The sequence below is a fragment of the Suncus etruscus genome, chromosome 15 (assembly GCF_024139225.1).
Source record: "Suncus etruscus isolate mSunEtr1 chromosome 15, mSunEtr1.pri.cur, whole genome shotgun sequence".
Taxonomy (NCBI): Eukaryota; Metazoa; Chordata; class Mammalia; order Eulipotyphla; family Soricidae; genus Suncus; species Suncus etruscus.
In genome coordinates, this window is record NC_064862.1 from 40,810,418 (window position 1) to 40,835,125 (window position 24,708).

General features: G+C 42.3%; 2 protein-coding genes across 2 annotated transcripts in view; one reads left to right on the forward strand and one right to left on the reverse strand.

The window, feature by feature from the left end:
* Positions 1-9,266, forward strand: part of NID1 (nidogen 1) — a 101,792-nt gene extending 92,526 nt beyond the window's left edge. Inside the window, exons 16-20 of the mRNA XM_049788090.1 lie at positions 2,357-2,528; positions 4,822-4,979; positions 6,864-6,987; positions 7,612-7,724; positions 8,688-9,266. Coding sequence (XP_049644047.1) covers positions 2,357-2,528; positions 4,822-4,979; positions 6,864-6,987; positions 7,612-7,724; positions 8,688-8,809 — 689 coding nt within the window. The 3' untranslated portion in view covers positions 8,810-9,266. The remainder of the gene's footprint in view (positions 1-2,356; positions 2,529-4,821; positions 4,980-6,863; positions 6,988-7,611; positions 7,725-8,687) is intronic.
* The window catches only part of LGALS8 (galectin 8), an 811,943-nt gene that overhangs the window by 519,823 nt on the left and 267,412 nt on the right, over positions 1-24,708 (reverse strand). The window lies entirely within an intron of this gene.

A 24,708-nucleotide genomic window follows, 5' to 3' on the forward strand; every position in this document is an offset into this window, starting at 1 on the left:
ATGAATTAGAAGATAAGACACTGGAAATACATTATTTTTTTTTTTTTTTTGGTTTTTGGGTCACACCAGGCAGTGCTCAGGGGTTATTCCTGGCTCCAGGCTCAGAAATTGCTCCTGGCAGGCACGGGGGACCATATGGGACGCCGGGATTCAAACCGATGACCTCCTGCATGAAAGGCAAACGCTTTACCTCCATGCTATCTCTCCGGCCCCAATACATTATTTTTTATTAACAAAGAAAGAAAAAAAGGAACTTCCAAAGGGTCATGATACACAATGCTACATCCTCAGGGGTGAAAGATGAATAGAAGTTAGAGATTTCTTCCTTTTTTAGCATCTGACTCCTGAATCCTCTTTCCTTTCTTAAGGTCTTCCAAGTCTTTCTTTGGGCACAGAATCTGGGGAGGTAACTCTGTGTTAGAGCAAATGCCTTACTCTGAGGGCCTCTTCCTGGCAGGCTCGGGAAGTTTTGCAAAGAATCTTGGAATAGCCTTTCCCATTTTCTGGCCATGTGTCTCAGTAGCTCTGTCTGTCACACAGGATGTGCTCTTTCCAAATATATCCCAGAATAATTTATTCTGGCTTTGTCTGAAAATCTCAGGGCATCTTTGGAGTCAGTCTTGTCCCTAGAGATGGAGTATATTTTGAGACTTTATAAATCTCTACTTTGGTTGGAACCATAATGTCAAGGGCTTTTTAACTTTGGAAGGTGGGGGGAAAAGCAGCTTTTTCAAGGATTTTAACACTTCTAGCATCCACAGTCCCAATCATGTTAGGAGACTAGTAAAGGCAGAAATTGAAGGCCTAAAGTGCTTATGTGTGGTGGCTGCAAAGAAAGGGCATGCTTTTCTCACACTAAAAAGGATCTTTTGAGAATGTAGGGATGCTCCATCTTTGGTTTTTCCCCTTCCTGTATATGTTTCCAGCCAAATAAAATGACCTTCAGTCCTCTAACTAGTAGCTGGGAAAGAATCTTAAGGGACACTAGTAAAATCAGGGGTCATTTTTTGTTTGTTTTGATTTGGGTTTGACATCCAGCAGTACTTAAGGAACACTACTGGTGTTGCTCAGAGGACCATATGCAATGTTGGGGATCAATCTAGGACTGTGATATTTGAGGCAAACATCTTATCCCTGTACTGTCTCGCTAGCACCAGTGATTATTTTTTAACTTGATTATATAGACAGGAAATTACTGCAGTTTTGAACTCTGATTCAGTTAATTTGGCTCTTAGAGTTTACACTGTAGTCATCTCACCTTTTTGCAACCTTTCACTTGAATCAGTAAAGGGCTGAAGAGATAGTTCAGTGGGTTTTGGAGTCCATGCTTAGCATGTAAGAACCACAGGTTCAATCCTGGCACTATCTGATCCTTCCAACACCACCAAGAGCTAGTTCCAAGCACCAAGCCAGTGTGAGCCAAAACCAACCACCACCACTATCCTCAAAGGCAGTCAAGATTTGCTTTGCACATAGCTGACCTAGCTTAAACCCCAGCATCTCATATGGTTCCTTGAGTCCACCAGGAATGATTCCTGAGTGCACAGCTGGGGTAACCCCTGCATACTGCCAGGCGTGATCCAAAAACAAAAAACTAAGACTTGTAGAAAAGCAAAAAAAGTTATGATCATTTTACTATATTATTTTTCTTCAATAACAAATGCCCTTTCCCCAGTAGTTAACAAATAAAAGTAAATATTGGATTCATTCCTTATTTTAAAATCTTCCTATTAGTCTCCTTTGTGGGATAAGCTCTAAGGTCATTAGTGCACGGATCCTGACATCATTTCTGACTACTCCTCCATGGTGTAGAGCCAAGAAACTAAATAAAGTTCAAGCCATGGCTGGTCTTTCATTATATAATGTGCTGATTTCTCTTCTGTGGAATTCAGTGTGGATTGTGAATAGCTGCGGACTTTTAGAAGGTGGGATACCATAACCTGAACATCATTGTGGTCCTGGTTTCCAAAGTGTTGTTCAGGCTAGATGTTCACCAACTGAATGATTAAGTGGCATTTTTTTGTTTGTTTGTTTGTTTTTTGGGGCCACACCCTGTGACGCTCAGGGGTTACTCCTGGCTATGCGCTCAGAAGTTGCTCCTGGCTTCTTGGGGGACCATATGGGACGCCGGGGGATCGAACCGCGGTCTGTCCTAGGCTAGCGCAGGCAAGGCAGGCACCTTACCTCCAGCGCCACCGCCCGGCCCCATAAGTGGCATTTTTTATTTGACATTTTATTTTATTTTTATTTTGACATGTTGAGGGTGACTTATAAATATAAGCATTGCATGTTAATTAATTTCTGAAAAAATCTCACCAGTTTACAAAAATCTAAAGGTTTCTCTGTTGATTTCTAGATCTTGGAAGCCCAGAAGGCATTGCCATAGACCATCTTGGCCGCAACATCTTCTGGACAGATTCTAACATGGATCGAATAGAAGTAGCAAAGCTGGATGGTTCCCAGCGCCGGATACTGTTTGAGACTGGTTTGGTGAATCCCAGAGGCATCGTGACAGATCCTGTGGGAGGGTAATTTTGTGTGAATGTGGTTATGTGCATCTATTCTATTTGTTTCTGCCCACATTTTGGAATTTCGCTGTATTAGCTCTCAACAGCAGCGCTCTTCTGAAAGTTATTAGTATAGGCTCCTGATTTAATCTTGGTTTATAGATATTCTGGTGAATTGCCAATGTGCTTATTACATTTTGCTTTTAGATCTTTTATACAAATACAGTAGGTTAGCAAGTATAGTAATTGGGTTTTTCCAGTCTGGTTGATTGTGGATCACTATTTATGTTTTATTAACCCAGAATAGTATCCAAGAAACATGAAAATGCCCAGAAGGACTCTAAAGTGATAAAAATGTGTACCTGGAGTCCTTCTTCAGTGTCAGCCTAGTGTGATCACCATGGAGACATCTTTTTGTGGACTCTGTCAGACAGCTATGCATCCGTCTCTTTTACTGCAAATTTGAAATCTTATATATCACATCATCAGCTCCTGACACTTTGATTTCTTCCTTTTGAGACCACATTTTTTTCTTTGGGGAGAGAGGGGTCCACCCAAGCAATGTTCAGGGAGCCCAGAGATCACCTCAAGTTATACTGAGCCAATGGAACCAGATAGTTAAATACACAAGGATGGAGCTGGAGAGATAGTACAGTGAGTAGGGCACTTGCCTTGCATGCAGCCAATCTGGGTTCAGTCCCCAGCATCTATATCCCCTGAACATCATCAGGAGGAATTTCTCAATAAAGAGCCAGGAGTAGTTCCGGAGCATCACTGGTAGTGGGCTAAAACAAAAATAAATGTTCAAAGGTTATTAGGGCCATACCTGATAGTGGTGTGGATGGGAAGAGTCTGGGAAGTGCTACCAGGGATCAAACTAGGGGGTTTGCCAAGACCTTTGAGGTCTTTTCCTGGCCTTTTGAGACCACATTTCTTCTCCCATGGTCATTTAGCCCATCCCTCATGCAGAATTTTGCCATAACCTGTGCTAGTATCCACTCTATGTCTTTTTTGCCCTGCAGGATAAAAGCAAGTTTGTGTCAGTCCTGCTCTGTAGATATAGCCTCATGTGGAAATACCCCACTCCATTGATACAATAGTCTTTTGTTTTTGTGGGGGGCCCACATCCATTGGTGCTGAGGAGTCACTCCTGGTTCTGCACTCAGGAATGACTCCTCATAGTGTTTAGGGAACTACATAGGATGTTGGGATTGAACCCCCATTAGTCTTGTGCAAGATAAGCACCTGACTCATACATTGTACTATAGCTCATGTTCTTCAATCATCTTTTAATAAAGTTTTTTAATATTACAAGCAAGAGTCCAGGATTCTAAAACTGTACTTTACAGCCACTCTTCCACAACTCTACCATTTATTTTTTTGTTTGTTTGTTTGTTTGTTTTTGGGCCACACCCGGCGGTGCTCAGGAGCTACTCCTGGCTGTCTGCTCAGAAATAGCTCCTGGCAGGCACGGGGGACCATATGGGACACCGGGATTTGAACCAACCACCTTTGGTCCTGGATCGGCTGCTTGCAAGGCAAACGCCGCTGTGCTATCTCTCCGGGCCCACCATTTCTAATATTTAAAATAAATTAACTAATGAGGCACGATAGTGTTCAAGTTTGAGATCTTGTGAGTAATAGTGTCTTAGTTTGTTAAGCTTCTTTGACATCTGTGACCTAACAGTTAAGGAAAATGAATTTGTTAATAACCTTTTCGTCAAATTCATGTGAAGAACCAAATCCTGGCATCTTTGCATAGAAAGATATAAATTATCACCTCCTTTTTAATCCTTCTCTTATTACCTCATCTGCTAGAGTTTTCCTTCTAAGTTCTTTTCCAGTATTTTGCTGTTGTAGTTCGTATTGGGAGTCATGTTCAGTGTTGCTTTGAGATTTCTCGTAAGTGGTGCTCAGAGCTTTCTCCTAAGTGGTGCCCAGGATGGAACTAGAGTGGGTTTTTCTATTTTAAGTATTAAAAATATTTAATTTGGGGACATGAAGTTAGTATAGAGGTTAAAGCCTTTCGTATAGCTGACACCATTTTAATCCCATCTCCCATGGTCCCACAAGCATGATTGATGGACCTCAAGCTCTTCTAGGGTGTCCCAGTTAATCCTTCATGGTCTATGTAGCATCACATGTTCAGGCCCTCACATTAAACAGCTGTCCTCATTGAATAAATATTGCCAGGAATGACCTCAGGCCCCCCTGAGCACTACCAAGTCCAAACTCAAATAGCCTTTTCTTATACTATTCTAGCATAAAAACAATGCATTCATTATTTCCCTTTCACCTTCTTTTCTTCCTTCAGGAACCTTTATTGGACAGATTGGAACAGAGATAGCCCCAAAATTGAAACTTCTTATATGGATGGTACGAACCGAAGGATACTTGTACAGGATGACCTGGGCCTGCCCAATGGGCTGACCTTCGATGCCTACTCATCTCTGCTCTGCTGGGTAGATGCAGGTGAGGATTATATAGTCTTAGAGCTCTGGGTTTTGTTTTGTTTTTACCAAGCTACTGTGGTTCCTCATTGTGATCCAGCCCATCTTAGTCCAGAGGATCTTTATTGGGAAAAAAGGCCTAAGATAACTGCTTGTTTTATCTTTTACTTTCACAAAAATAGCTGCATGTGTCCCAGCAGCAGTAAGACACTTGCCTTATATGTGATTAACTAACTCAGGTTTGATCCTCAGCACCACCAAGGATTCTCCAAGCCCTGTCAGGAGTGATATCTGAGTACAAAGCCAGGAGCAAGCCCTGAGCATAACCAAGCATAACCCCAACCCCTCAAAAAAGCAGCTCTGTTGGGGCCAGAGCAATAATACAGTGGGTAGGTGATTGCCGTGCATGTGGTTGGTCCAGGTTCAATCCCCAGCATCCCAGAGTCCACCAGGAGTGATTCCTAGGTTCAGAGCCAGGAATAACTCCTAAGCATTGCTGGGTGTGGCCTAAAATCAAACAAAAGCAGCTCTGCATCTTTGCTATGAAATGCATTCCTCCTCTAGGTTTTTTGATGCTATCTGGGGAGAGTTCTCAGTCTTCTAGGTCAACAAATTCCAGCCCCTAGGTCAAATAAAACCCCCAGGTTTTTGGTATAACTTGGGTGATGTTGTATATTTTATTCCAATGCTGTGGAGGTCATTCCCAAAATCCCAGGCTAAGGGGCCACCAAGAACACATGTGGAAGAGCCAGGGATTGAGAGCTCAGAGCTGGTAGTCATAGGCTATATCACTTGAGCCACACATATCTTTAGCTTTGGTTTTTACACTTTGAAATATTACAATATAAAATGATAAAATACCGGTATCTATATAAAGTACTTAACTTTGCCCTCTTGCTTCACAAAGCCTAAAAATAATTACCACTTGGTCCTTGAAGAAAAACTGTGCTTACCCCTTTGTGTCTGTCCTTATATTGATATCTGTTAAACTATTCTTTACATGCATGTAGTTCTTGCTTGTCTCCAAGACCTTAGACAGGACTTAGTGCCAAAGAAGGTAAAGTAATATAATCTTGACAATTTCCCTTGACAGACTTAAGGTGTCTCTTGGGCAAGAAATAGGGCAGGATGCTCAGTTAGGGAGGAACATCAACCACTTATTAAGTCTGTTTGGTACCTGATCAGTTAAACTCTAAATGTGAGGTGCTTCTGGGAATACAGGGACTGCACCCCCACTTGGGGAACATAAAGAGAAGTGTGCAATGCTAAGGCAACACAAGGCATATGTTCGATATAGGCATGCACATGTGATTGCTAAAGCAGAGGCTCAACTTAGCAGTCCCCTGACTTCAGAGAGTGGGTAGAATCCCTTCCTGGGTGCAGAAACTAGAATAAGAGTTGAATGGTGAAGGCCAAAGAGATAGCATGGAGGTAGGGCGTTTGCATGGAGAATGACAGTGGTTTGAATCCCGGCGACCCATATGGTCCCCCCAAGCCTGCCAGGAGCAGTTTCTGAGCGTAGAGCCAGGAGTAAACCCTGAGCGCTGCCGGGTGTGACCCCCTTCCCCCCAAAAAAAGAGATGAATGGTGAGTGGCACAGTTCCTTGAAGTACCCAGCTGCTCTAGAAATACTGGAAATTGCTGTGCTCCCTTGGCGCCAGCTCCTATCTCCCCATCAGAACCAGATGTGGGTGCCTGAGGGAGAGCGGTGCAGCCAGCCAATGAGACACAACAGAGCTTGGAGAGACAACTTTTCTGTTTTCAAGAGCAGGTCTTATGGGTTCTCTAGGATTGACTGTTGTGACACTGATTTTCTCTCACCCTTGCCCTCATTACTCTGCCTTGTTTCATACAAAGGGTCCATTTCTTTTATGAACAATGAACGACTTGTTTTTGCTCCATGTAGGCACCAACCGGGCGGAATGCCTGAAGCCTGGTCAGCACAGCAGACGCAGGGTTCTTGAAGGGCTCCAGTATCCTTTCGCAGTGACAGGCTTTGGGAAGAATCTTTATTACACAGACTGGAAGACGTACGTCACTGCTGCATACAAGGCTGGCGCGGCCACCCCCTCTGTTTCTGGATGCAGGCCTCTTGGCTTGGCCATCCGCCCTGTAAAAATCCCTCTTCTGCCTCACCCATCTGGTTGTCAAGGGATAGACAGGGAGGGTGGAGAAGAAGGGAGTTAAAGATCTAGTGACATAGCAGGTGCTGTTTGTCATCTGAATGTTCTGGGATGGGCAGGTTTCTTGAACTTCCTCACGATGTCACTTCTTTCTCCAGGAGCTGGCCTGGAGCCACTTGGCAACTGGGCTTCAAGCCCCTATTTTCATTATTGTTCTTCAGCTGTGATAGTCTCACAGTCCCTTTCTTGCAGAAAGGAGGGACCAAGGGCATCTGTTCAGCAAGCTGACTTCCCAGCTTGGAATGTAGAATGAAGAAAGAGTTAGCTATGTGTTTTCTAAAATACCAAAGAACTGCTTTTTCTAAGACACCAAGGCAACCCAGGAGTAGAAAGAAATAAGAAAAGAAGACTAGGGTTTTCAGCTTATGTCCTTCAGTTTTTCCTAGATTATAAAAGGGACTGACTGCCCTGTAAGAGATGTATTTCATTTCTCCGATGTATTTTCACCTTCTGCCTTTTGGTATTCTGCAGGAATTCCGTGGTTGCTGTAGACCTTGCTATTTCCAAAGAAGTAGATAACTTCCACCCCCACAAGCAGACCCGGTTATATGGCATCACTACTGTCTTCTCTCAGTGTCCCCAAGGTAACTCTCAATGTACCCAAAGTAACTCACTATACTTTACCAGTTGAAGGATAGAAGATGAGCTCACATTCAAGATGCCTTATTACCTCTAGTGGTACTGATCATATAGCATGTGAGATGTAGAAGCTTCATGATTTCACGCATGGGCCAGATAAATCCATAAAAAGTAGTAAGAGGGGCCTGGAGAGATAGCACAGTGGCGTTTGCCTTGCAAGCAACCGATCCAGGACCAAAGGTGGTTGGTTCGTGTCCCGGTGTCCCATATGGTCCCCCATGCCTGCCAGGAGCTATTTCTGAGCAGACAGCCAGGAGTAACCCCTGAGCACCGCCGGGTGTGACCCAAAAAACAAAAAACAACAAAAAAAAGTAACAAGAGAATTTTGTGGAAAGTGGACAAGGGTCAGGAAAAGGAAAAGGAATGACTTGTGTACTGATCCGAAGCTTGCACAGGCTCTAAATGAGAGCATTCATGTTAGAATTTCTGCTGCTTAACTGTCCATCTACTTGACCTAAAAAAAATCAATAATAAAATAATAGCAAACACTTATATAGCACGTAAGCTAAGCATTATAAAGATAAATGAACTCATTTAGCATTTTAAGTGCTTAGTATTCATTAGGTCATTTAATTCTCATAGCAATGTAATATGATTTTATAAATAAGTCCACTGGAAGCCAGAGAGATAGTACACCAGGTATGGCACTTGTCTGAGTCTGAATCTGATCCCTAAATTCCCATATTAGTAGCCAAATAAGCTGAGTATCTTCCCCGTTTTCCTTGGAAAGCCAAAAGGGCTTGCTGTCATGGAAACCAGAAAGTGAGCTAATTAGAGGACCATTCTTTTTGATGACTGTGGAGTAGCTTGATTTCTTTTCTTTTCTTTTCTTTTTTTTTTTTTTTTTTTTTTTTGAGTAGCTTGATTTCTATTGAGCAGCCTGTAAAAGCTGAATTCTGTCTTTTCAGGTCACAACTACTGCTCTGTAAACAATGGTGGCTGTACCCATCTCTGCTTAGCTACTCCAGGAAGCAGGACATGCCGCTGCCCTGACAATACATTGGGAGTTGACTGTATTGAGCAGAAGTGAAGACAAGTGCCTTGTTCTCTCTCATGTATTTCACTGCAACACCCTACTTGAAAGGGTTCAGACTAACAATTCTCTGTTCTAGTGGCTGAGTGACCACCAAGCTAAGTAAGATTCAGTCTGAACACCAACAATGTTCCCCTCACACTTCCCCAAAGCATATTTCTTGAACTTCTGAAATGGGAATTGTCTATCCCTAAAATAGACAGAAGATTCCCAATATGACTTTCAGACAATCTTATTCCACCCAGGATTATAGACTCTATGCAAATGTTCTGGCACCTTTTCCCAACCTTAGCAACCCAGTGTTGAGCAGAGCCTCCCCTGTGCTTGAGCTGTCCCCTTCCTTGTGGCCTTATGAGCTCAGCCTCACTTTGAATCACCCTGTGCCTTCCTTAACTTACCAGCGAGGGCCATTTAGACAAGCTTGTGAATAAAGGAGGACATTAACCCTCCCATAGTTTTTCTTTTGGTGCTCTGATTTCTTCCTATATATTTCCAGCTTTAGCCTCCAAGTTCTAAACTACCTGTAATCTTCCCAAGGTCTCCATCACAGCAAGTATTCCATGCCTTTTGATCAAACTATTCCCTCCTGATCTTGAAATATATGGGAATGTGGTGAAAGTCAATGAGCAGTACCTCCCAGATAAGTTGTTGACATTCTATCAGTGGCCTTTAGTAGCTTAAGGCTAAATCAAAGGAAAGTACAGTGTTGGAATTTGATGGTGCACAATGAAATGTTTGAAGATGGGGATTCTTTGGTGTGTCTTAAATTATGCCAAAGATTACTAAATCATTTCTCTGTTTCCTAAATAGCTAGATCCCAGCTTTGGGGCTTTTGGCCAGCACCACCCCACTTCTGGCATGTGTAGTATCCTCATAGAAACCCATTTGAGGCACAGCTGGGAATGGTACCAGTGATGACAGTCCGCCCTCAAAATCCCTTATTCTGGCCTTCACTCATGAGGGCCAATTGACAATCAACCAGGAGCTCAGTTCCTTTGTTTCTTCCTCTATTCATGGCCCTTTCATGCTATATTTCATTCAAAGATACAATTCATGAGAACCAAATTGGATGTTTATACTAGCATGCCAGACCTATTATGGTTCGTTGATATGATTAAAGGACCCATTGCCACACTTCATGCTTATGATTCTATGTTTGTCTAGAAAACATCTCAGGACTGAATGAGTAGCTAGTGTTAACTTTTTTTTTTTAATCAATTCTTTCCCAGAATCCTAAAACATTAGAAACATTGAGTTGAAACTTGAGCATAAGGTGTTCGGATCAGTAGAAACTGGGGTAAGGTAGTAGAAAGTATTCAGTGAAAGGTATCATAGAGAGGTTGCGAAAAAGTAAAGATGAAAACCCAAGAGAAACTCACAGATCAGTCAGAAAAACTCTTAGAAAGTCTAAAGATAAAATCAGCATTTTGCCAAAGAACAATTATATCTAAGCATATAAGCACATGGAAGAATTTGCCTTTTCTCTTTAGGAAGAAGATCTCTCTCCTTATCTCTTCCAACAACTCCCCACACACATCTTCAAGAATCACGGGATTTGGGAACTTAGCCATGTTTTATAGAGCCCAATTCCATAAATAAGTTTCACTTTCTTTCTACATTTATCATCCTGTATCAATCCCTTTATATTAAATGTTCACTATGATTTTGAATAATTTTAACTATTCATTTTATTAGATTAATTTTAAAGTGTTCTAATGGTAAACTCTTAAAGCTGTGGAAATCATTAAAGGTGCTTATTAACTGTTCCCTCAGATTTATACAAGTTTTGGATGACTATTGAGTTTACAGCTGTATAAAAATGATGCAGAAAATAAAAAGACATTTTTGCTAAAAAAAAAAAAATCTTTGTATGAATGAAGAGATTTAATATCAGGAGACTGATCCATCCTGAAAACACATCCACTTAATAGTCTGCAAACCTGTGATATCTTTAGTGTAATAAGGGTTGATTTGTTTCCTAGTGAGTTCAGGAAACAATTCTAAGTGAATTAAAATTTAATTCTAGAGGGGCTGGAATGATGACACAGCAGTAGGGTGTTTACCTTGCACTTGCTAACCTAGGACAGACCTTGGTTCAATTCCCCGGCGTCCCAGATGATCCCCCAAGCCAGGAGTGATTTCTGAGTGCATAGCCGGGAATGGCCCTTGAGCATCACTGGGTGTGGCACAAAAACTAAAATAAAATTAATTCTAGAGGCCTAAGAGATAGTACAGAGGGTAAAACACTTGCCTTGAAGGAAGCAAACCCATCTGCTTGGGTTCAGTCTCCAGAACTACTATGGACCCCAATCTTGACCAGGAGTGAGCCCTGAGCACAGGACCAGGAGTAAGCCCTGAATATTGCTGGGTGTACTTCTCTCCAAAATATAAACTAAAGTAAACAAAATTATGTTTTCTTTATTATTATTACTATTATTATTATTATTTGGTTTTTGGGTCATACCCAGCATCGCTCAGGGGTTATTCCTGGCTCAGAAATCGCTCCTGGTAGGCTCGGGGACCATATGGGATGCCAAGATTTGAGTCACCATCCTTCTGCATGCAAGGCAAACACCTTACCTCCATGCTATCTCTCTGGCCCCAATTATGTTCTCTTTAAAGGTCAAGGCCTTGTATATGACTGACCCCAGTTTGATCGTGGCACCAGTGTACTCTAAAGTGTCGCGGAGCACTGGGATGTTCAACTAATTTCAGCTAATCCCTGACACCCCAGGTCCAAGCAGCACCGCATCTTCTGGCCCTCATATTGACCTGCCAGCCCCGTTAACTGAGAATTCATGGACAGCACCCCCCAACCCTCAATTAAACTAATTTTATTGGGACTGGAACAATAGCACAGGGTAGGGTGCTTATCTTGAATATATCTGACCTGGCTTCAATCCCTGGTATCCCATATGGTCCCCTGAGCACCAACCAGGAATGATTTCTGAGTGCAGAGCTAGGACTAAATTAACACTGCTGGATGTGGCCCAAAAACAAAACTAAAATTTAATATTATCATAGCTCCCACACCAGTCTTCAAGACTGTTTTTTTCTTTAAAAATTGTGTTTCAAGCGGTAAGGCATCTGCCTTGCTGTGGTTAGATCCCCTGGCGTCTCATATTGTCCTCCAAGCCAGGAGAGATTTCTGAGCACATAGCCAGGAGTAACCCCTGAGTGTCACCGGGTGTGGCCTTCCCCCCAAAAAAATGTGTTTTAGGTACAGGCTACAGTGTCTCTGGTTTTGAAGATGAACAGAATAAATTTTGCTGATACTGATCATGGTGAGTCCCATGGTCTGTTCTGAATTGACCCCACTGAGCAGTGATATCCATACTAGCCCTGGGTAGATTGATAATGAATTGTTCCAGAAAGGAGGGACTCCCACTGCAGTTATTGTAGAGACATTACAGTTATATTGCCTAATTGTGAAATGTACAGTTGCACAGCCAGTTGAATCAGTGAAGGCTGTGGTGTGAGTTCCTTACGAGAACCACTACAGCTTTCAGTGTTTCGTTCTGGTCATAAAATTTAGTCACTTTGAAGTAAATTCAGGGACGGTGAAATTGGAAGTCCTAGCAAATCATCTTTCAAAAGAATTCTTGCAGTAACTTTAAGAAATATAAAAGCAACTTGAATGAACTATTTGGAAATCTGGATTTAGTGCAGAGATACCCAAATTTCTGCCCTATACAGAAAAAGAACTGACTCAGTGTCTCTCCAGATATCTTCTTTTAGTCAACAAACAGAAGGCTGCTACTGCCCCCTAGGGATTCTTCCAATATCCCCTGAAAATCACCATCATCCATTTTGGGAAATGCTGATCATATAAAGCAGCTGCAGTACCCAGGAGAGGGTAGGATAGACTGATAGATTGGTCCATTTCAGCTTACACTTAGTAGTTACCAGCCCAGAACCTTTTTGAGCTACGATAGGCAATAAAATCCTTGTTCCAAAAATTAGGAATAAATGACCATAATTCATCTCTATTATAGAAAAAAAACAAAGTAATTGGTAGTGATGACAAATTCTTGGTCTTGGATCACAAACAAATTACTAAAGATGGGGTAAGGAAAGGAGAAAAGAGATGCACTTGGAATGTCATAAGAGTATGTACAGTCAGGCATTTTGTTGGTGGTGAGGTATCTGACCATCAAAACCATAAATAACTTTGTAGTCCCAGTGCCCAATCAATGAAAAATTTAGAGATGCAATCAATACTATTAGAAACATGAGACCTAAACTACCATTAAATTAAAAAATAAAAAGCAAGATTATAGATTCTTATTGCTGATTGCTTATTACTTTGTGTGTGGGGGGGGGTGTTGGGCCACACCTGGCAGCACTTGGGTTATTCCTGGCTCTGTGCTCAAAAATCATTCCTGACAGGCTCGGGGGACCATATGGGATGCCAGAAATCAAATCTGGGTCTGTCCCAGGTTGGCCACATGCAAGGCAGATGCCCTACCGCTGTGCTATCTCCCTACCCCTGATTGCTACTATGAGGGTCAAATACATGGGGGAAATTATTTAATATTGGACTTGGTAAGTGATTTATTTAATATGACATTAAAAGCATAAAAATAGACTTTAGTCCATCAAAAGAAAAACTTGGTAAGTGGGGAAGATAGCTCACAGGACTATAACACATGTTTTGCAGGAAGGGGCCCTGAATCCTCAGCACTACAAGGTCTCTTGAACACCCCAGGTGTGGCACCCTGGGGTAACAAAAACAACCCCCCCCCCCAAATCAAACTTTTGTGTATCAAGAGAGTGAAGAGACAAAGAACTCCAGAAGGAGAGAGCAATGTCTCAAGACTCAAAATACAAGAGAAAACAAATTTTGCTAAATTCTTTCAAGGGTTACAGAGGCCGGAGAGATAGCCTGGAAGTAAAATGTTTGCCTTGCATGCAGAAGGACGGCGGTTTGAATCCCGACATCCCATATGGTCCCCCGAGCCTACCAGGAGAGATTTCTGAGCATTGAGCCAGGAGTAACTCCTGAGCACTGCCGGGTGTGACCCAAAAATAAAACAAACAAACAAACAAACAAAAGAAGATACATGGCAGGATTTTTAGTTCCCCTTTTCTCTGCAGCATGGGATGGTTCTTGTTAAAAGGCATCTCCAACACATACCACTAGAGGGCAGGAAAGTCCTTTCATACTAGTTTTAGGGAGTTAGAGGTTGAAGTGCCTGGACAACCTCACAAAGCAATGTGGGTATTGGGTTTTCCCCACCTTGCAGTTTGCTACAACTTGAACTAGAGGACATTGGGACATCGTGCTAAGTGAAGTAGGTCAGCGAAGGACAAATCCTGGGTGAGTTGGAGAATATAGCAAGAACAGGGAATAGACCATTTCAAATGACAAAACCTTTGATTTTTATTTCAAAACAGATTACAAAACAAAGCACTGTGGGAGAGCAAAGAAGAGGCAGACTAAGAGAGACATAGGACAGAGGGTCGTGTGCTCTATGTTGATAGTGAAGGTGCAATAATTTTATACATTAAGACCACAAACACTAATACAAAAATCATAAACAGTAACCATGTTACCTAAACAATTAAATGAAAGTTTTAAAAACTTATTCGGGACTTATTTGGGGGGTGTTTTGGGGACTCACCGAGCAATGCTCAGGTTCTGCATTGAAGAATTATTCTTGACAATGTCTGTCATATGAAGTCCTGGGATCAAATCCAGGTCTGTGGCATGCAAGACAGGTACCTACCTACCTACTGTACTATTTATCCAGCTTCTAAAAACATTTAAGAATGTTCTTAGTAGATGTTCAAACCAGGCCACTCTACTGACTCACCCTTTTCTCAAATGAGATGAAAATTGAGCCATGAAAGATGGCTGCACTGGCCCATTCAACAGAAAGCTGGCCATCTCGGAGGAGAGTGTGGGCCAAGCCCTGCTAAAGCCACGCTTGCTGCCTCCCTCATCCAGAATCACCATTATCCCAATGGCCTTGCCATTGACTCTACTCACAGACTCTACAATTCCTTGCGGGTATGTTGGTTTTGGAGCTGATATTACCAGGGCTTTTTGGAGCAAGGGCGGACACCCCCCTCCCCATGTCATCCTTTCAGGAAACCTGGCAGCTATAACCATGCCCACAAATGCAGTTGCCATATTTGAAATGGATCAGCTCCATAGACTCACTCTTTTCTCTAATGAAATATAAACCAAGGGGCCGGCGAGGTGGCACTAGAGATAAGGTGTCAGCCTTGCAAGCGTTAGCCAAGGAAGGACCGCGGTTCGATGCCCCGAGTCCCATATGGTCCCCCCCAAGCCAGGGGCAATTTCTGAGCCCTTAGCCAGGAGTAACCCCTGAGCATCAAACGGGTGCGGCCCAAAGGAAAAAAAAAATATAAACCAAGCCATGAAAGATTATAGTTGCACTGGCCCACACAGCTGGCTATCTTGGGAGAAGGTGGACCACGCCTCTGCCCAGTTGAAGCCACACCTGCTGCAGCCATCACCAGAATCACTGTTTCCCAATGGCCCTGCCACATCACTGACCCTTTATGATTCCCTTCAAAGACACCAATCTGACCACACTTCAGGTATGCAGGTTTGGGATTAGATTGAAGTGAGGGCTTTCTGGAGCGAATGCTGGCATATACTGGAATATTCGCATATATTGAGTACTCCCAATATGTCTTCCTTCTTCCAGAAGGTCTGACTGCTGAATACATGACTCTAAAAGTCATAGTATCAGTAATAATGTTTTAAATTTCTGGACAACTTTATTTGTTTTGTGCTGTCATCCATAAAGGAGCACCCAATTTAGCAAATTTAGCACTAAATTTAGCAATTTAGCCAATTCAGCTTACTAAATCTGTCATTGTATTGACTTTATTAGAGATACAATAATTTTCACAGATGTGCTTGCTACTACTGTATTTTTTCTTTTTACTTTTTTTCTTCCATTTTATTTTTTAATTTCTATTTTTTTGTTTGTTTTTTTGGGGGGAGGTATCACACCCGGCAGCGCTCAGGGGATACTCCTGGATCTATGCTCAGAAATCGCACCTGGCAGGCCCTGGAGACCATATGAGATGCTGGGATTCGAACCACCATCCTTCTGCATAAAAGGCAAAGGCCCTGCCTCCATGCTATCTCTCCAGCCCCTTTTTCTTTTTATTTTTTCCAATAACTTTGCTATCACTTATCTGGAAACAAATGTATTATGATCAACTATGCCAAGCATGTGATGCATTTTCTTTCAATAATAAAAAGAATGTTCTTACTCTAAAATAGCTAAAATTTCTGAGAAATATTCAAGCCTCTTCATTTTAGTGCAGATTTCTCCCCAAATAATCCAACACTTTTCTCTCAAAGTCATCTCTCAATAAATATTTACAGACACTACAGAGCTGCAGTCAACATTGTGTTCTACATTAAGAGGGACCAGGTTCCTGGTGTATCTTGAGGTCGCAGGCTTCCAGAAAATGCAGGCCTTTTGCATACATGGATTATCATTGCCCAGCAAGTGTGATTTTGATTGCTGAGTAGATGCGAACACCCTGTGATGCTAAACAATTGATTCAGATAATGAAGACTTTAGGAGATCTGAGAAGGGAGACAGCTCATCCTGGTGTTGAGAAGCTTTCACTTGCTGAACATCAATGGGGAGCCAGATTCTTTCTCAAGAAAGCCTTTTGCCTATTTTGCAAGTCAGGAAAGAGATTTGGCCAAGTCCCAAAGGCTGCCATATGTGAGTAGGCTCCAGATACAGGTCTGGCGTACTCTACAGTCCACATTCGACACAGCTTCCCTTTTCATGAAATTTTTTCTGGAGAAAGTTATTTTTATATCATTTCTTGATGTTCCAGACATTTAACACTTATAAAATTAGAAAGTAGAGGCAAAATGCAAGAAATCACTAGAAAACTTGCCAAACACAATCCACAAAGCATCATGTCTGTATGTTTATATAGATATATATATATACATATGTGTATATATCTACATATACATACATAATATGTAGAGTAGAAAAAATTCTGCTAAATGTACTTTCAGGATTTTTTTTTCCATTTAAATAAATGTGTGTATGAACATAGCTTTCAGTAATTGCATTTTGGTGTATGCTATGAATAAATAATAAACTCACTAACTTTCTTATTGATGAATGCTTAGAATATATTTGCTGTGCTAAATGGTACCTCATAAGCACCTCTGCACTTACATTAAAGTATTTCCATTAATTTCTTCAGGACAAATTCCAATTCACTATTACTCAAATTTCCAGGGGTTTTGATAGATTCATCTCAACCACCCTCCTAAAATGGTGTAATGATTTATATTCCCATCAGCATCTGAGAGTTAGAGTGTCCATTCAGTATAATTGTGACTCTGGAGAGCTCTTTTCCCCCCTATCTTTGCCTATCATATAAACATGAGGTGGTTTTTATTCACTTACATTCTTGGGGCCAGAGAGATAGTACAGTGGGTAGGTAAGTTACTTGCCATGCTGAATCAACCAGCCTAGGTTCAATCCTCGGTAACACAAATGGGTCTTGTTAAGCACCACCAGGTTAAGTGTAATTCCTAAGCACAAAGCCAGGATTGATCCCCATACTCAGCCCCCCCAAAAAAGACTTATATTTTATTAGATGAGTCAAACTTCTTAAATGTATACACCATTTTAATTTATTTTTACCAATTGTTACTCATTCTTCAGGTCCTTTTTATTTTAATTAGGACACTGAAGTTTTGTGGGATATTTTTTGTGAAAAAAAAAATTTGGGGGGGGGCGGAGAGATAGCACAGTGGTGTTTGCCTTGCAAGCAGCCAATCCAGGACCAAAGGTGGTTGGTTGGAATCCCGGGGTCCCATATGGTCCCCCATGCCTGTCAGGAGCTATTTCTGAGCAGACAGCCAGGAGGAAATCCCTGAGCACCGCCGAGTATGGCCCAAAAGCCCAAAAAAATTTTTTTTTATTTTGGTTTGTGGGTCACACCCAGCAGCGCTCAGGAATTATTCCTGGCTCTACGCTCAGAAATCGTCCCTGGCAGGGTCTGGGGACCATATGGGATGCCGGGATTCAAACCAACGTCCTTCTGCATGCAAGGCAAATGCCTTACCCCCATGTTATCTCTCCAGCCCCTTTTTCTGAAAATTTTTATTTTTTTTGTTTTTGGGTCACACCCAGCAGGACTCAGGGGTTACTCCTGGTTGTACGCTCAGATATTACTCCTTGCAGGCTCAGGGGACCATATGGGATGCTGGGATTCGAACCACTGTCCTTCTGCATGCAAGGCAAATGCCCTACCTCTATGCTATCTCTTCGACCTCCACTCTCAAGTCTTTATAAGGGTCCTACACTACTAATCTTTCTCAAGAGAACAACTCCCTGGTTATTCTCAGCCAACTAAGACCCATGTTCAGTGCCAGGACCAAGAACATGGTGTCATTCAGGGCCCGTGGTGCTTTGGGGGCGGGGGTGCTATAAGGTTATGTCAGGGTGAGGGTGGAGGGGGAGGGAGAGTGCATGTGGTTCTGGGGATAAAACAAAAGTCAGGTGTATATCCTAAATCCTGTATTGTTTCCCTGACCCTGAGTCCTATAACATTGTAAAGTTAGCCTCCAATCCTCTACTATCATGAAAAGTTTTCAGTGTGAGCACCAGTGACCTTTATAAGGGAAGAATTTCTAAGTGAATGAGTGATGGGGAAAGAGTTCCCCCATATTAGCCATTGCAGAACCTTGAAAGTGGGAAGTTCTTCAGCTCCCTTTCACAACCATGTATCTCTGGAGTAATTCCAGAGGCTCACTGTGTGTATAAACAGGGGTGTGTGCAGGGGGAAACGCATACACAGTCACAGAGGGACACCCTCAGGAAACAAATTTGAACTATTATGCCCTGGCCCCTCTGCTAATGGAGGCTCACTTCTGTCCTCAGTGAGGATGCAGGCTGTCTCTCAGGGGTACCCCTCTTCAGAGCTGCTTCACCCACAGTTGCTGTGGGCCTTGCATCAGTTCCTGTTAAGGGGTCAAGGCACCCAGTGAAAGAGGAAGCTGTGGCTATGACTGGAAAATGGGGGTCTCTGGGAAATTTATCTGCCCTTTGCCCTCTGGGCATGGAAAGCTCCAGGCACCCCTGCAAAAGGCTCAGCAGCACAAGGAATGCTTTCTGATGTTGTGCTAGGGGCTCCTAGAGATCATTAAATTGGAGAACCTTCTTTCTGATTGCCCTGCTTCCCTCTATCATTGCCCCCCAATAACTTTTCACATCCCCATTGATTGTACCCATTCTTACTCCCATTGGACTGCTTCTCCACTCAAGTAGATGAATAGGTATGTGGTGGGACAGTCTGGAAAGGCAGGACTGTCATCTTGCCCTTGTCATATCCAGTCGAACAACTCAGGTCTGCTCTGAGTCCTCCCTGCACTAAGGGGGAAGCACAGGAATGGAATAGACAGAGCAGCCCCACTTTAAGTGCTGAATCCCACAATCAAACTAGGTGACTATTCAGAACAGTCTTGCCTCCCCACCCCCAAAAAGGCAGGTTATCTCCTTTGACCTTCCGGGGTGGGGGGGGGCGGATCTCCTTAGTGAGGGAGTCCCTGAAACAAGAAAAAAGTCATTGTCTGCTTTGCTCAGTGTACTTTGTTTTTCAGTCCTGCAGAATTGAATGCAGGAACAATTTGCCTCTAACAGTGGGACAGGACTTGGGAGGCAAGAGACCAGAAATTGCTGCTCAGCCGTTTGAATATAAGCCTTTGGCATTTAAAACCATACATAGGGGCCTGGAGAGATAGCACAGTGGCATTTGCCTTGCAATCAGCCGATCCAGGACCAAAGGTGGTTGGTTTGAATCCCGGTGTCCCATATGGTCCCCCGTGCCTACCAGGAGCTATTTCTGAGCAGACAGCCAGGAGTAACCCCTGAGCATGGCCGGGTGTGGCCCAAAAACAAACAAACAAAAAATAAATAAAAATAAAACCATACATAGGGGAAGTGGCTTGGTATTAGCATGCTTGCCTTGCATGTGTGAGGTCCTGGGTTCAATCCCTGGTACCACCACACAATAGCAAAAAAAAAAAATAAATAAATAAAGGCAAAGGCACACATTCTTGATTCCTAGTCACAAAGCCACAAAAAAACAAACTGTTACACAATAAACATTCGTGTTATGTGCATACATTTTGGAATGTAATTTAAAAAATCTTAGGCATTAAAATGATTATATACATATAATTCTTTTAAAACATTGAAAAGCAGCTAAATTAAAATACAAAATTTGTTTCTGGAGATTTGAGTGCTGGATATTGCTAAAGCATGGACCTGGGTAGAGACACCACAATAGCCCTAATAAACTCTCACAGACAGGGAAGTAAAATTGGTCTCCTCACACCTTTCTGCTCTGAAGTTTGAGGTTTAGATGATGGGACTGTTCCTTCCAAGAGTAGTGTGGGAAGGCTTTGTCCCACCTCTCTTTCTGAGTGGGTTTAAGCATCTTCAGAGTTCTCCAACTAGGCTTCTGTTCAAATGTCCCCTTTTCAGACAGACACCTGTCACCTGCTATTCAGACTCATTTAATAACCTCAGGTTTACTTGATTACTTCAGTAAAAACCTCATTCCACTCACCTGGAAAAACATTTTTACTAATACCGAATTTAGAGGAACATCATAGAGCAGTTTGGAAAGGGAAGAGTGAGAATGCAGAAGAGTCTATTCCAAGATTCAGAAGAAAATGAAACTGATCCAGAGAGAAGCCCCACCACTATTTGTGGAAGAGAACTACCTTCCTGTGGGTCTAACTCCAGCTCTCCAACTGTCATGCATGCCTCAAAAATATGAGAGAAGGTCTAAAGAAAACAAGTATGTGTGTATGTGTGAGTGTGTGGTGGATGCATGACTGTTGTGTGGATGTATAACTTAGTAGAAGTGTGTGAGATGAATATTGCTTAAGCATTATGTGAAAGGAAAAATGATTATTTTTTGTTTGTTTGTTTTTGTTTTTTGGGCCACACCCGGCGTTGCTCAGGGGTTACTCCTGGCTGTCTGCTCAGAAATAGCTCCTGGCAGGCAAGGGGACCATATGGGACACCGGGATTCGAACCAACCACCTTTGGTTCTGGATCGGCTGCTTGCAAGGCAAACGCTGCTGTGCTATCTCTCCGGGCCCAGGAAAAATGATTATTTGTGAGTTTGTGAATGAATGTGGGAGTGAGCTTGGGTGAATGGTGTGTGTGTGTGTGTGTGTGTCTGTGTGTCTGTGTGTGTGTGAATTTGTGGGACTGGATGTATTCGTCTATTCAGACTACCACAGCAGTACCCTGGGCTGATTATATTAAAAACAGAAAGTTATGTTTTCACAGTTTTGAAGACTGAAAATCTTGGGTGATGGCATTGGCTGGAGCCTCCTGGATTGCAAATGATCATCTTCTGACTGTGTTCTCCCAGCATATTCCCTCAGAATGGAGAACACCTCTTATCCTTGATATTCCTAATAACTTCTTTAAAAGTCTCATTGCCACATATAGGCACATTCTGAGGTGTTGGGGGTTAGGAATTCAATCTATGAATATTAAATTCAATATGTGATGGCATGCGTGACTATGAATGTATACCTAACAAAAATCCAAAGCTCTGGCGGTCCAGAAGGCATGTTAGCCAGCTGCTAGCTGTCCTACAAGACTGCTGGCATGTGAAAACCTGACATTTAGATATTAACTAAATCCCCACATTAAATCTCTAAATAGAGAGTGGGAAACCTTTCTTCTTTAGTATGCAATTTGAGGGCTTCCCAGAGGAATAAGCCAAAACCAGAGTTCAAATGAACTGCTTCCCCTTTTCCTCACAACCGTCAAGGTGGATTTCAGTTTAGAAACTATGGGATGAGGCCAACAGCTCTCAGCAGAAGGGAAGTAGTTGTCTTTGAAAGGCAGGTGGCAATCCTTGACAACCTGGCTGAACAAAGAAAGACTTACTTTACCAGAAATCATTATTATCGCTAAAGCAAGACCCTTTTTAGGTGTGAAGAAGTGCAAGTCAACATTAAAAAAAAACAAGGGAAGTAATGAGAAAATGGTGGGGTCCGGTTATATTGGTGATGTGTGAGAGTGGTACAGCTATATATCCAAAAGCATAGACCCAACAAGACATGAGATCTAAACTGAGACCACTGAACTTTGTAATATGCCTGTCTAGGTGGCAGGATGGGATAAGGGTAGAGTATGACAAAGTGTGGGAGCACTGGTGGTGGGAGTTGATAATGGCAATGGTGTTGAAATATTAAGTATCTAAAACTCAACATTAATAACTTTGTAAACCATGGTTCTTTAATAATTTAAAATATTTTTTTCAAAAAGAGGAAAAATATCATGAGATGTTTGATTGGGTGGACTTTTGGCCCTGTCTTCAGAGTTACCTCAGACCCCTGATCTCCTTACATAATGGAACAGGAGTCTGAAATGCAGAGAGACTATGTGATTCACACACATAGAGGAAAGGATTTTTGTACCATGTTTTTGTACACCAAAAACACCAAAAAAAAAAAACAAAAAACAAACAAAAAAAAAAAAACCCACCCCAAAAGAACCCTCTACAATTTTACCTCTTCTGCTTCCACCCCCACCTTTCTGCCTCATCCTGAGGAGATGTTGAAGAATTTTGATGCACCATCACAGGTTCACATGCTGCTTGGGATTCAAAATAAATCCCCCGAAGTCATGCAACATTCAGCTTCTCGTCAAGCAATGACCTCTTCCAGAGCATGTGACTCAACAACCTTTCAGCCCATCTCCCCAGCATCATGTGCCAAAGCAAAGTTGGAGAAACTTGACTCCCAGCCAAGGATCTGGGTGCTTGTCTTCCTGCCAGATTTTTAGTTGGACTCTCAGTGCTCCCTCATGCATCCAGTATCCTTCAGAGGTATCCTTTAGAGGTCCGGGGATCCCATTATTCTTGCATTTAAACAACAACAAAATTATTCCTCGTCTCCTTTTTATCTTTTTAAGAAATTCTTTCTAGTTAGTTAACTTTGTTCAAACAGTTCAGTTTGTGAGCTTTTTGTGTCAGATGTGGTAATAGCTAAGTTCAGGCCTTAAAAACGGGCACTTTCCATTTGGAATGGATGATTTCCCAACGGAGTGTACTTTATGGGAACGGAACAAAGATCCTCTGACACAATCTCAACCGTTGGTTCTTCTGGGGCAGCTAGACAATGACTCTGCTTTTGGGTGCTGGGGGCACAAAACATGAAGTCTGGGGGGACAGGCACTTTTCTTGTTGATTCTTCTTTCCTTCCTTTCTTGTTGCTGCTGTTGTGATGAGCAGGATTGCAGAGTGTGCACCAGAGATCACACAAGTGTGTGGTGGTATTGTGTATTGTGGTCTGGGATTCCTAATGACAATGCTAATGAGTTGAGTTTGTCACATATGTAGAGTGTTACTAGGGATCAAGTGCCCAGCCTTGGGCTGCAGACATAGTTCAAATGACAGGAAATCGTGGTTTGATTCTTAGTATGACATGAAACTCATAACACTTCTGGAAGTGACATCCAAGCACTGAGTTAAGGATAACCCTTAAACAATTTTGAGTGTGACCCCAAAATAAGTCCCCTCCAAAAAAAATCTCTTCAGGAGGGTGAAAGATAGTGCAGGGGTTCACGCCTTATATGAAGCTGTCCCAGTCCCAATCCCTGGCAGCCTATATGGTCCCCTAAGTCCTCTAAGAGTGATCTCTGAGCACAGAGCCAGGAGAAGGCCTGATACTGCCAGGTATGGACCACAAAATCAAAAGTATGTAAATAAATCAAAACTCTTAACCTCCAGCTTGCTCTGCAGGAACTATCCTTGACCCTACCCTGGAGCTTTTTTTGGAGGAAGCTTCTTTAGATTGATTTCAGGAGGCCACTCTCAGTAGTACTTTATTGGCTGTGTGGCTCTCAGGCCCAGGGGAGCTAGGAACTCACCAGGGACATCCTAACTGTTCAAGGCACCCAGTAATATGCCAATTGGTATGTAATACCAGGGGATTGAACTTGAAGCCTCTCATTTGCAAGGCTTGTGCAGTCCTTTGAATCATCTCCCAAGAACCTACACAGAGACTTTAAATTTGAACTGAACAGTCAAATTCTGAAACTTCAGAGCCAGGAGTAACCCCTGAGCACCACTGAGTGTGACCAAAAAATAAATAAATAAATAAATAAAATAAACAACTCCCCCCCCCTATTAAAAAAAGCTAAAGTAGCCAAGCAGTAAAGTTGCTGATGTCTCAGACCTTTATTTTAATAAAAAGTTTTAATAAGAAGTAATTTTTAGCTCTGCGTTCAGGAATTACTCCTGACGGTGCTCAGGGACCATATGGGATGTGGAGGATTTAATGTGGGTTTGCTTCATGCAAGGCAAGCAACCTACTTGCTGTACTACTGCTCTAACCCCATGATGAAAAATCCTTCTAAAATATAATCCTACTTCTATTTCCTAATATATCTTTCTTATTTGCAAGCATCAAAGATGTTTTGACAAGTTGCACTGCTTACTTTTCACTCATCACTTTTTTTTTTTTTTTTTTGGTTTTTGGTTTTTGGAGGATGAAGAAGAAGATGGAGGATCAAGATAGAAGAGAGAGAATTCAGAGATAAAGAACTCTTCGTTCATGTTTTTGTTCTATTCATTCTGTTAAAGAATTTGCCCCTTTGTCTTTGTCAGACAGATCTTTTCTTCATGTGTTCTACTAATTTCAAAGCTAATCTCTTGCAAAAACATGCTCATAGGCATGCCCAGGATGGCTCAACTGCATGTCTGTCAGTTTTGTCCTGTCAAAGTAACACATAAAAGGAATCAGATGTGGGGCCGGAGAGATAGCATGAAGGTAATGCATTTGCCTTGCAAGCAGAAGGATGGTGGTTCGAATCCCGGCATCCCATATG